Below are 13,722 nucleotides of genomic sequence, written 5' to 3' on the forward strand. Positions count from 1 at the left end.
ATGTAGTCTTTATTTCAGTTGTTCTTTATATTTTACCCATATTTTCTTCTAATCCATGTAATTCTGATGTTTTCTTATTAGTACTATGTACATCATAAATCTAAAAATAGGAAAATGAAGGTATAGAAAAGAATTTATTCTATAAAAACATTGAATCAGATCATGTTTCTTTCATTTAAAATAACCTAGTGTCTTTTTTGTTCATTATCCCACATCAGGGATCTTGGAATGTTGAGATAGGGACTGTGTGTATCCAGTTAGCTGAAATCAACTTACAAGTATCAGAAGGCATTGCTAATGGGGATAAACTACTCCTCAGAGGTACAGCATTCTCAGTGTGATGATAACTGAAATTAGTACAAATGTTTCTTGATTTACTATGGGCTGGAAATATCAGTAAGTAATGTGCGGTTTCAGGCTAAAAATGTAGTATGCTTTAAATTGGATAACTAACAAAGGCTGAAGTATGCATTTTACAATACCTGCAAATATTTCCTAAAGTCACGTAACTAACATGGTTCTTTCAAAATAGCTCTATCTAGCTGTTTGTTCCTTAAAATTCTTTTTAAGCAGTACAGTATTTAAGCTTGAAAAGAAGGCAATTTCATAAAGCACTTTCTTTATTTACTTTCCTGTAAAGGGCAGAAGTGGAATTGTTTTGTGTCAGATGCTCTTCATGTTGATGTAGCAATTTTGCATGGCATCAGAGGAAAATGCATCATATTATCTTTTAATTTCAGCCTGGTTTTGCTTCTCACCATAATCAGTAACTGTTAATGTTATTGGTAGTAGAACCCATTGGGATAATTTTAGGACTTTTCCAAAAAACAAAATACATAAAATAAAAACAGTCATGTTGTAAGTTTTCTCTTCAACTCATATAAACCTACTTTATCTGAACTACATATGTCTGTATGGAAGCAGGATAGAAAGGGTGTAACTTCCTGCTGGGAATATCTACATATTTAGTATATGGACAAAAAGAATCCAAGGGCCAGATCCAATTGTTGTCAGTGGAAAGATTCCCATTTGAAAATTCCCATTTGTGTACAATGGTAGTTGGCTTGCACCCCAAAAGAGGGTAGATGATATGGCCTATTGAAATATCAATAGTCATTTATGTTGGTCAAATAACACATCTGGAAATAGTTAAAAAAAACTAATAAGATCTATCTCATGAAGTTGTTACACTAGCAGAATGAACACTATTTAACTTGGGTTTGCAGTAAGGAGTGAAGGTTTAGTGTGAACAGGAAAATGAAAGAGGAACAATATTTTGAGCATAAGTGTAACTTACAGGTGTGGGTCCCTACACTACACTACATCTAGGGGGATGAAATTTAAACGTGTAAATCTCTTTCTCATAAATAAATTAGTTATATTGCCATTTGGAATTGACATTCCTTCTTTGATATGGATACAGCCCAGAAAACAGTGACTCTGGAAAATTGTAGTCTCAACCTGCCACAAAAAATAGATTGTATTAGATGAACAAGCATGATTATTCTCACCACTGCCTTTGGAGAGTGGGATGTACTAAACAATTGTAAGCTTTCTAAAAAAAGAAGTATTAAGGTGAGCCAGTCATGGACTGAATACTGGATGGGGAACCAGCAATTCCTGGGGGCTAATCCAGGCGATAACAGGGACTGTCTGTGGTCTTTGAGACGTTAATCCTCTCTGCCTTAGTTTCTTCTCTTGCAAAATAGGTATTGTAATGAGTTTCCCCTCTCCCATTAGCAGGGTTGCAGGAGGGTGTGGATTGAGAGAAAGATTGGGGGCATACTATTGGAACTATTGATGGCTGTCATGGCTTGTCAGTAGCTCTGGACCACTGTTAGGACTATGGCTGCATTAAAGTCTGGGTTTTAATAATGTAATTTTGCCTTATTCCTTCAGCTAACCCTGATGTTACAGTATTATGGCATGAATTGCTATTTATATGGGGCTTTCCATCCCAGAGCACTTCTGAATCCTTTTATTTCACCAATTCTCACAATCCTATGATTTTACACTCTCCCTCCTCTTTTTTTAACATGACAGCTGAGAGTTTCTGGCTGAGCTATAGCTGATGCCAGGAGTCTGTAGGCAGCCTCAGAGACTAGCATTGGACTGCAGTTCTGGCTGCCCCCCACAGAGGCCGGTGTGGGGCTCGCTGGCTTTTTAGGAGCTTGTGCAAAGCTGGAATGCACGGCCACTGCAGACAGGTGGAGCCGCCAGGCGGCGGGTTGGTGCATTGCCCGCTGCCTGCTCCTTTCTTCTCACGCACGGGGGCAGTGGGGATGAGAGGTGAGCTGAGTGGGGGTGCAGCGCAGGGGCCAGCTGGCTGCACGCTCCCTTCTGCCTTGCAAAGGTGTAGGCAGAGCTGGGCAGCGGCCCCGGGAGGGAGAGAGCAGCGCTGGGGACTGAGCCCTTTGCAGGGAACAGGCTGAGCAAGTAGCAAGGCTCAGGAGAGGGAGCTGGGCAAAGGACTGTCCTGCGGAGGAGGGGGTTGGCAGAGAGTGGCGTCTGGGGGGACAGAGCGGGGCAGTGCCCCGATGAAACTGCTGCTGAGAGCCCCAAAGGGGGGGGGGGGACATGGACAGGGGAAGGGTCTTTCCTATTATTGAGAAGTATAAGCCCCCCACTCCTCCAGGAGCATTTGCAGGCCATTTCAGATTGTGTTCCACACAATGGTGCTCACACAAACACAGGCACAGAGAGGAGAGTCCCTCTGAGAGTTCAGAAAACACATTCTTGCTATCCAAAGGGACTTAAAAATAAAAGGAAATCTCATGAATTTAAGCCAGTCTCACGGCTTCCTGGCGCCTGCATCCCAATTTTCCAAGTGGCCGGGTTGGAACCCCTATAATTTCTGGGTGGGCTTTATGAATTCCATATAGATGTGAGACCATATTCTGTATTTGCCAATTTATTATTATTGGAAGCAGGATGGAGACAGACGAAGTGAGACCCATCTCGTACTCAATTACTTTACAATATAAAATAGACAACAGACAAACAAAGCAAAGAGTTTACTGTGGGAAATGGCCATAACATATGAGCAAAATGCCCAGCTGATTGCAGAAACACAGCATGGCAACTCTGTCTTTTTTAATGATTTGTGTAACTATTTGTTTTATGTTACACACGTAACATATGGAGGTACTGACTAGCTTGAAGTGGAGAGGGGAAGGGAATAGCAAAATAAAAGCAGGTAGAAAGGAGAAAGAAGAGATTGGAGAGAGGATGAGAACCACAATGGGCAAGAGAGTGAGGATAGGCAGATGAAGGGTCCTGGAAGAAAGAGAGGAGCAGGAGAAAGGGGGTCCAGAGTCTCAGTTTCAGAGTTAAGTGACTGATAATAGGAACTATGAAGATTCCTGTTTGCTGCTGCTGTTCTCCATAAGAAGAGGGCCAAAGGAAAGTAGAGTGCCAGGCCTCCTACTACACAGGTGGGGGTGATTGAGACATGATCCCTCAGCTGCAGCTGTTGCTGGCTGCTTTGTGGAAAAAAAATTAGAAAGTCTGGGGATTTCCGCAGTCTACTCCTGCAGGCTTCTCTCAGCTGCTCCAGCAGTGGAGAAGGTAGGGGGAAGCTGCTCAGCCTGGTGTCCGAAGAAGCCCTTCTGTGTTCAGTCGGGGCTGGAAGGTTCTCTCTTACTCCCGGTGCCTTCTGCTGTAGCTGGTTGTGACTGCTTTGGGAAGGTGCCCTAGGGATTCCCATAGTCTAACACCTGCAAGCTCTTCCTGACCGACTGTTGGGAGAGTGGATGTTGCTAGGCATGGTGCTCCTAGGCATGGGGTCCCTCAGCTCTCCAGTTGCAGTGTGCATTAGCTCTGGAGGTAGTAGCTGGAGAGATGCTGAAGTTACCTCTCAAGTTGCTGGTGTTCTGCTAAACGTGCAGTGAAGGGAACCTAATTTATGCTAAAAATCATGCCTAGCTGCCACGGAAATTGTAATTGGTGCATCTATAGGAGCTCAGGGAGCTCTAACTGAACCAATGAAACCATAATGTACCATTCAGACTGAAATCAATCAATGCATCTTCATCTCATTATGAATAACATTTCCTTCTCTGTATTAAGCTTAAATGTCAGCGGGAGGAAGTAATGGGAGCATAAACAAAAGGACTCTGTGAGACTATTTCTACTGTATGTTTAGATTTGTAGGAGGTCGCTTGGCCTAAGGGAGCAGGGGAAGATTGTAGGTAGAAGTTCTACAATGAAGCAGAAGGAGGGAAGCTGTTCTGGATAATACCACTTTCCTTATTCTGAGAAAGTTCCTTGACCCATGTTAGAAGATAGCCATTCTTTCTGAGACTCTACATCAGAGGTTCTCAACCGTTTTCTTTCTGAGCCTTCCCCCCCCCCCCCCCCCCCCAACATGCTATAAAAACTCCATGGCCCACCTGTGCCACAACAACTGGTTTCTGCATATAAAAGCCAGGGCTGCTGTTAGGGAGTAGCAAGCAGGGCAATTGCCTGGGCCCCATGCCACAGGGGCCCCTGCAAAGCTACATTGCTCAGGCTTCAGATTCAGCCTCAGGTGGTGGGGCTCAGGGCCCTATGCTTCAGCCCCATGCAGTGGGGTTTTGGCTGTCTACTCTGGGCTCCAGTGAGTCTAATGCTGGCCCTGCTTGAAGTCCCCCCTGAAACCTGCTCATGGCCCCATAGGGGGCCCGGACCCCTGGATGAGAACCACTGCTCTACGTGATTGACTCTACTTGCTACTTCAGACTTTGAAAAGCACTATCTTTTCCAAGAAGAGGCCTACCAGCTTGAGATTCTGAGTGGTTGGTTTCTCTGCTGCTTACATTAATCAATGAGTGAGAGGATGAGGAAAGAGTTTGGGAGGCAGTTTGAGTTGGAGTAGGAATTACTTGACATTCATGGAGGAGAGCCTGGGGAGTTTCATTAGCTCAGAAGGAGGGTACCAGGGGATGGTGGAGGAAAGAATGTGGTGGAAGGAAAAAGGGTGTGAAACCACTGTGGTTGAGATCAGGAGGGAGAACTGGACCAGGTGCGGGAGGTGGAGGAGAGGACAAATGCTGTAGTAGCATATTTCAGCATCTTTTCTGAGACCGTGCTCAGACATTCATAGCCAATGTCTCTAACGGGGAAGAGATGGTATAGAATATTATATTTTCTAGTACTGTAGCAAACCAGCCTAACTCTTTGTAAATCTGCAGTAATAAATAGGTTAAGTCTAATAGTGTAGAGTTGTTGTGAGTTTTTTGGTTGTTGTATTCTACAAAGAAAATTATTTACTGTAAGATAATGACATGTTTACTTTTCGATTATACTGGTCTTTGGTAATATTCCCACTTATTCTGCATTTGCAGGGAACTAGCAGACTTTCTTCTTCCCATACATCTTGATGAAATATGGTATCCTGTTGGAATTCAGTACGGTTTCAATACCTTCATAACTTAATCGCAACATTTTCTTTTTGTTCCTTTGCCCTGATGCCCTTTAGGCTTATTTGCACAGAGAGACTATGGCTTCTGGCCAAGTTAAAATTGAGCTACAGAGTTCATTAATGCCTTGTAAATGTAACTTTTTAATGAACCTTCCGAAAATTAGCTCGGGTCAGCTCTAACCTTTTTTGACTACAGCAGTGGTTTTCAACGCTGACCCCTGGGGGTCCACAGACTATATCCAAAGGGTCTGCTAAATGCTTTTCAGACTGTGATCTGCAGATCCTTGAGAATCCACAAACTATTTTCTACAATTTCCAAAGGGGTCCGCACCTCCATTTGAAATTTTTTATGGGCCCGCAAATGAAAAAAGGTTGAAAACCACTGGACTAGAGGGAGGAAAGCTAGGTCTAAAAAGAAATAAGTGGGAACCTGACAGCTACTACTTTTAATTCCAGTTTTAACTCTTAGGTTCTCAGAGTACATCAGCCACCCACAAGTCATCAGATGCTTCCGTAAAATGGAGATAAATGTTACATCAGACTTAGGCCATTATTTATTCTGTGCTTTCTTGTTTATAAAATTGACAGTATGGGAGCAGGCATCTGGTTGTCTGGTATACAGGGCTGGCTCCAGGCACCAGCGCAGCAAGCAGGTGCTTGGGGCGGCCAACGGCGAGGAGCGGCACGTCCAGCTCTTCGGCAGCAATTTGGTGGCGGGTCCCTCTTTCCTTCTCAGAGGGAAGGACCTGCCGCCGAATTGCCGCCGAATAACGATGCAGCGGCGGTAGAGCTGCTGCCGAAATGCCGCCGATCGCGGCATTTTTTTTTTTTTGGCCGCTTGGGGCGGCAAAAATGCTGGAGCCGGCCCTGCTGGTATAGCTTCTCATTTTGCACATATCCAGTCCAACTACACAGGTTAGGACTCACTAATAATTTATCCCCTCCCTCAAGGAATTGCATTTAATTAAATGGTGAACTTACATTCACAGCGATTTTAATTTGTTTTTTGAAGGTCGAGTAGCACACATTTTTTTGCACTTGTCAGATTCTTAGATTGAAGTGGCTGTTAAAACAACAGTGGTGACACTCAGCATCATCCATTAAAAATTACAAGAATTGTTTTATAACTCTGCAGCATCGTGCCACTTGCATTTCCTAGAAATGGGCTCTTGGTTGCTAAAAACAAGATGCAATAGTCCTCAAACTGGGACAGTGATTATTTTAAATAACACCTGATATAGGATGCTTACTTCTGCAAAAGGCAAGCTAGAAGATTGTCAAGTATAGAATTCATACTATGGTTGAAAAATAAAATCAAAATCCTGACCACTTGTTTCCCTTGCCACTTCTTGAAAGAGAAAGGATGCTAGCCTTGGCTTCCTGTTCTATGCCCTTTCTAAACATATTTTTACTCCTGAGGTGGTAGTATATGAGTGGTGGCTGGAGCAATGATCACATTTCTCTTACTATACCTAGTTCACTAAGTGTGGTTTGAGGATTGATTTGTTAATGTTTGAAAGCCACTCAGCAAGGTATAAAGTGTTGGTGTATGCATGCAATTTTTTCAAAAGTTACATCCTCAGGGCTTGATCCAAAGTGCACTGAAGTCAATGGTAGTCTTTCCAGTGACTTTTATGGATTTTTGCTCAAGGTTCTCATTTATAAGAACATAAGAACATAAGAAAGGCCGTACCGGGTCAGACCAAAGGTCCATCTAGCCCAGTATCCTGTCTACCGACAGTGGCCAATGCCAGGTGCCCCAGAGGGAGTGAACCTAACAGGCAATGATCAAGTGATCTCTCTCCTGCCATCCATCTCCACCCTCTGACAGACAGAGGCTATTTATTATGAAAAAAATAACTTATCTTAAAGAATTTTGCCCAGTTCCTCTTCCTGATCTCAGTCCCGCTCTTCATTTGTTTCCAAGCATCTTCCTGTCCCCCCTCCTGTCTCTTTCTGTAGTATTCAAGTTATCACTGATTTTGAAGTTTCTAGAGACTGGAAAACTGACCTGGAAATTTTATGAAAACATGTTTCCTTATCAGATTTGTGGAATTTTCATTTCAGATCATAGCTGGCAATACCCTATGAAAAGAACAGCCTCTCTTTACAGTATTTGAGCAGTTCTGTTGCCTCTCCTGGACAGAAACTGGAAGTGGAAAACCACTTATCTAACATTTCCAAACCTCATTAAAAGGCTTTTTGGAATTTGATACTAAAAATGGACAAAATGTTTGGAAGGGTTCTTATTTTATCCAAACTAGTTAATAAATATTTTAAGTATTTGTACAGCACCTAACACAATGCGTTTCTCATGAGGTTTGCCATTAGGTAGTGCCACAGTAGAAATATTTACTACTACTACTAATTAATAATATATACAAATGTGTGTTGTTTATGCTGCTTAAAAGTAGAATAGATTTACTTATACTTGTGTATATATGAAAAAACATAGCTTTCCCTCACAGAATATAAAACAAATATGCCCATTTTAATTGGATTTGATTCACACTAAATCTGGTATTTTTCCCCTCAGAAAAAAATAATCTATTCATTGTCATATTTAAACACTGAATCATGTTCAGTTGCCATAACATCAGCCAACACTGCAGGCAAATTACAGGGATGTGTAATTGTACAGCAGGGGTCAGCAACCTTTGGCACGTGGCTCGCCAGGGTAAGCACCCTGGCGGGCCAGGCCGGTTTGTTTACCTGCCGCATTCACAGGTTTGGCCGATTGCGGCTCCCACTGGCCGCAGTTCGACGTCTCAGGCCAATGGGAGCTGCGGGAAGCAGCGCGGGCCGAGGGATGTGCTCGCCACCACTTCCCGCCAAAGGTTGCCTACCCCTGTTGTACAGTTTTAAAACAAGATGCCCCCACACACATGCAGGGCCGGCTCCAGGCACCAGCTTAACAAGCAGGTGCTTGGGGCGGCCAACGGAGAGGGGCGGCACCTGCGGCAATTCGGGGGCGGCAGGTCCCTCATTCCCTCTCGGAGCAAAGGACCTGCTGCTGAACTGCCGCCGCCGATCACGGCTTTTTTCCCCCCCCAATTGCCACCACCGATCGCGGCTTTTTTGTTGTTGTTGTTGTTGTTGTTGCTTGGGGCGGCAGAAATGCTGGAACCGGCCCTGCACACATGCAGCCATTATATAACCTACCATAATTAAATTCTCTGCTTATTTCAATGGTCATTTGAACTCAGCACTCTCAGTTATCAATACAAACAGAAGATAGCTGAGGTAGCCTACAAACTATGTATTTTTGACATCCTTCATTTTAATCAGATACTTAAAATATATATTATGATAGACAGCAAATCTTTTGGCTGATCACATTTCTGTGTGTCTAGGTATTTATACTGCACTCGTCGCCATGATCTGAGGCACTCAGATATGACACTGTTGTGATGCATTATGACATGTCATTAGGCTCTCCCATAACATGGCATGTCAGAGTGTAAACTTTCACAGCTACCAAAATAAAGATACTATAATAAAACCTGGCCCTTAATAGTGCCTTTTGTCAGAGGATGGTACTGAACTTCACAAAAGTGTATATTATCCCCCTTTTACAGATGGAGAAACAGACAAGGAGCAGGTATGTGACTTGTCCATAGTTACGCCATGAGTCTCTAATAAAACTCAGGGTTCTTGAGGCCCAATCCTGTGCTCTAACCATTGGATCATGCTGTTTCCCTCTTTGGAGTAATTTATGGGTTTATGAACCATCTCTGTCTTTAGCAGGACTGCTAAATTTGATTGCTGTCTTGAACAACACTACAGCAGGTAAAATTTCGTAGGAAAGTCCAAAACAGGAATCTTGTACAGAAGAACATATACAATGAGAAAATACACAGCTTCTATTGAGAGAACTACTGTTAATTAAGTGTATACTAGTCTGAATGTTGTAATAGCATACGCCTGGGATATGCCTTTTATCAATTATTATTGTATATCAGCCTCTGTGTGAGGGTAGATATATTTATTTGGCCATTTATCTAGAAGATTTATTTAATGCTTCCAGCCAACATTCAGTTTAGTTCTTCTAGTTTTATTGAAAAATCTTAGTCAATGCCCTTCAGGAAGTCAGATGATGTCTTACTATTTACCAAATCTATTATTCTGCAGTATATAGCAAGACACTGCCAAAAATAGGTAATGACCACTTTAGTGTTAAGAAAAGTGTGATGTTTGCTATTTATCTTAAGACCAATTATATGTGTGGGTAGGCATGATATACTCACACAAGACTTTAATAATGACTCTCTGGTAGTTGAAATGGCACCTCAATCCCTATACTCATAAAGTCCAAAACATTTATGAGCAGAGTTGAGCAATTATAACCATTAGCAAGTTTGCAAGGTGGTTTGGAAATATCCAGTAATTTAACTTGGGAATATGAAAAGTCAGCAAATATAATTCTTCAAGGGTTCCTTTAAGCCACCTGATTGTAAAGACTTTTGATTTGGGGTCGGTCTTGCCCACTTCTTTAGAATTCTCAGAGTTTAAGGGTCAATGAGCTATTAAGCAGCACATTCTTCTAAGCTCCTATTATAAAGAGCTTTAAGGAAAGGCGAAGGCTATCAGCCAAAAACATGAAAGAAACCTCAGTAGCACAGTGTTTAAAAAGTAGGTGTTTTGGGGGAGCTTTCTGTTTGATTTTTTTGTTTTGATAGGCCACACTTAAATTAATTGCAGTTGCTTTGTGGATAACAGATGTTATATGCATGGTACACCTCTACCCCGATATAACGGTGTCCTTGGGAGCCAAAAAATCTTACCGCATTATAGGTGAAACTGCGTTATATTGAACTTGCTTTGATCTGCTGGAGCGTGCAGCCCCGCCCCCGCGGAGCGCTGCTTTACCGCGTTATATCCAAATTTGTGTTATATCGGGTCGCGTTATATCGGGGTAGAAGTGTACATCCTTGATTGCCAAAATAAATGAGACGTGGCAATGTGGTCTAGTGGACAGGACACTGAACTTGAAATCAGGAGTCTGGTTTCTATTCCAGATTTTGCCACTGGCTTGTGGTTTGATGATGGGCAGGCCACCTCGCTTCTCTGTGCCTCAGTTTCCCCATCTGTAAACGCTTTGAGATGTTTAGATGAAAATTGCTGTATCAGAGCTATCTATTAATTTTATATCTAATGTTATAAAAGGGCTTTCAAGAAAGGCTGAAAAAGTGCTGCTGTTCAATTCAACAAAGCATTCGATGTGATCTTGTTGGGATTCCTCACTACATTACTACTGTGTGAAAACCAGGTTATGTACTGAGTCAAAAAAAGACCTATCCCAGTGACCTCTGGAAGAGTGGACAATTCTGGTTGACGATCGTTGTCTGAAAGTTATGCAAATGTCTTGTAATTTGTACCTTACAATAGAAAATGAGTGTTAATATGAATATGTTGGCTGAGCAGATAACCTGACAATTTCTTTTTCTCCCTTCAAAAGCACACAAAAGAGATGGGAAGACCCCAGAGCCCTTTGAAAGAGACAAGCCTGGAATCATGGACTCAGCCCCAGGTTGGTAGGAACCACATTATTGATAAGTTTCTCTGTTTGCCTTCCTTCCCCAATAATACAGTAGTGTTGGTTTCTGTGAGTCTTAACAGTATCAATTTGAGTCTCCAAAGAAGCACTTGCATCTGATGAAGTGGGCATTCACCCACTAAAGCTTATGCTCCAATACTTCTGTTAGTCTTAAAGGTGCCACAGGGACCCTCTGTTGCTTTTTACAAAGAAGCACTGTAATGGTTAGCTCTCTGGGCCGTAGCATCACGTGGCATTTGCTTTAGGTTCTTCTATGAGAGTCCCATGGTTAATGTGGCTGTTAGTGCTGTTAGTGCTAAGCCCTCTTAAGGTCTGCTTCCTTTTTCTCACCCCCCGCCGCCGCACGTTTCATACCCTAGAAAAAATATAAGGATTTCAGCTCATGTCATTCATGGACTTTTTACCTGACACACATCATTATAATGGGGGTTGAAATAAACCAGTGACAAAACAGAAATTTAAAATTAAATCAGTATCCAAATGGTGTCTTAGGAAATTATGAACAGCTCATTAACTTCTGGGATAGAATTCTATTTAAGCCTACAGAATGACAGCTTAAAGTGAAGGCTCATGAATTTGACATATTAAATCTTAAGGTCCAACAGTTTGACCCACCAGAAAAGATGTGGTGCTTATTCAGATCAGAAGACAGGGAGATGGATGAATGGGAATATTGATATGCAACATTTACCTTCAGGAACACACAATGTTTTATAGGATCCTATTTTGGCGTATTTACTTTGGCAAATCATTTATTACTAATTTGTGTATTATGCTAAATTTAGGAATTTAGAGCCATTTCCTTTATTTGTCTCTTACATTAGGGTTACCATATTTTAATTTAAAAAAAGGAGGACACTCCACGGGGCCCCGCCCCAACTCCGCCCCTTCCCCGCCCCAGCCCCGCCCCAACTCAGCCCCTTCCCTGAACGCTCCTCCCCCTGCTCCTCCCCCTCCCCTGCTTCCCACGAATCAAATGTTCGTGGGAAGCCTGAAGCAGGGAGGCAGCAGGTAAGCTGGGGCTGGGGCTGGGGCTGGGGCGCGGCGCGGCCCAGTCTGGCCCCCCGGCCGAGCGGCTCCCTCTGGCGGCCGGCCGGCCCAGGCCAAGAGGCTCTGGCCCCAGCGTCTCCCACCCGGCCTGGCCCCGGCACCCGGCCGAGCACCGCAGGCCCCGGCTTGGCCCCAGCCCCCGGCCCCGCACCGCCGGCCCCGGCCTGGCCCCGCACCGCCAGCCCCCCGGCCCGGGCCCGACCCCACACCGCTGGCTCTGGCCCCCGGCCCCGCACCACTGGCCCCCCGCACCGCCGGCCCCCCGGCCCGGGACCGACCCCACACCGCCGGCCCTGGCCCCCCGCCGAGCACCGCCGGCCCCTCCCTCCCTATTTTCCCGGACATGTCCGGCTTTTTGGGATTTCCTCCCGGACAGGGATTTGAGGCCCAAAAAGCCGGACATGTCTGGGAAAATCCGGACGTATGGTAACCCTACTTACATATCAGCCCTGCCTTCATATATGTATAAATACTGGAGGGTGAGTGAATAGGACTGACCCACTGTAATTACAGTCCTCTTGTCCACCTGGTAATGTCTGCCTATAGTTAGAGTTCTGCCTGATGTTTTACACTGCTAGCACTCCTCTCAAGCAGCTCTGCCTGCACTTATGGCCTGATTTTAAAAACGAATTATGTATTGGAGCCCATGACATTTTACAATCTATTTACTGCAAGTAAATGCAGAAAATCTAACATAGGAACTCACAACTGGAACTGAACACCCACTTGTGTGCTCTCAATCTCTAGTTTGTGTGAACTGTTGCAGTAAGTGAATGTTTACATGAGGCATGATGCTGACTGTTCATGCACCTCTGGGCTTGCTCTTTGAAAATCAGCATCTCATTATCTGAAGACTTGATTGAGGTCTGATGGACATGGGATTGAATTACTGCTGATTTTGAATGATATGCTCTTGAACTGTGCTTGCATATATACAGATATCCCTGTTGCTAGGTAAAACATGTGCATGTGAAATGAAAGTAAAAGCCTTGAATCATTAGCTCCCAAAGCACAGGACTCTAGGCCTCTAGGCTAAAGGAATAGTTACTAACAATAAGGATGACCTGTATCAGGAGGCAGTTGTATACACACACCAGCCAGTATGTTGCATTCACTCATGCTGCAAGGGATTTTTTAACGTATTATGTTTGCCATTCTATATCCACCTATCTCAGATTAGAAATAAATTCTTACTTTACTTCATATTTGCTTGTGTGACTGAATAGCTTTAAAAATGTAATGTTTTGGGCACTCTTCGTACTTAGTTATTTAGAAAAAAAATTAAACCAGATACAATTTTTATGAGTTTTTTTGTTTGGGTGGAAGAAATGTGATCAACAAAACGTAAAATACTGAGGCCATTATCGTAGCAGAAAATTAAATTAGTTGTTAATTCTTTCATGGATGTAATTCAGGCTACTGCAAATCCCTCCTTAGACATTTTATATAAAGTGAGTGAAAATTCATGGTACAGATAAAGGCTTTGTCTGTTTTATGAGCAACGGGCAAATGGTACAAATGGTGCCCATAAAGCAAATTGGTTCGCAACTCTAAAAGCAAGCAGAATATGCATAAAATCTAGTGGGAAGCACCATAGGAAGAAGCAACTGCTATTTATGGGAATATGATATTTACATGGATGAATGAGTGCCCCTTTTCTAAAAAGGACACTCAACAGTTCTCTTGGAATTAATAGAAAAATTCACTAAGTTAT

The 13,722-nt window shown here is 43.3% G+C and overlaps 1 protein-coding gene across 1 annotated transcript in view; it reads left to right on the plus strand.

Annotated features, from left to right (window-relative positions):
- The window catches only part of PCDH11X (protocadherin 11 X-linked), a 665,297-nt gene that overhangs the window by 411,131 nt on the left and 240,444 nt on the right, over window positions 1-13,722 (plus strand). Inside the window, exon 5 of the mRNA XM_065410330.1 lies at window positions 10,889-10,931. Coding sequence (XP_065266402.1) covers window positions 10,889-10,931 — 43 coding nt within the window. The remainder of the gene's footprint in view (window positions 1-10,888; window positions 10,932-13,722) is intronic.

This window comes from Emys orbicularis, chromosome 9, assembly GCF_028017835.1.
Source record: "Emys orbicularis isolate rEmyOrb1 chromosome 9, rEmyOrb1.hap1, whole genome shotgun sequence".
NCBI lineage: Eukaryota > Metazoa > Chordata > Testudines > Emydidae > Emys > Emys orbicularis.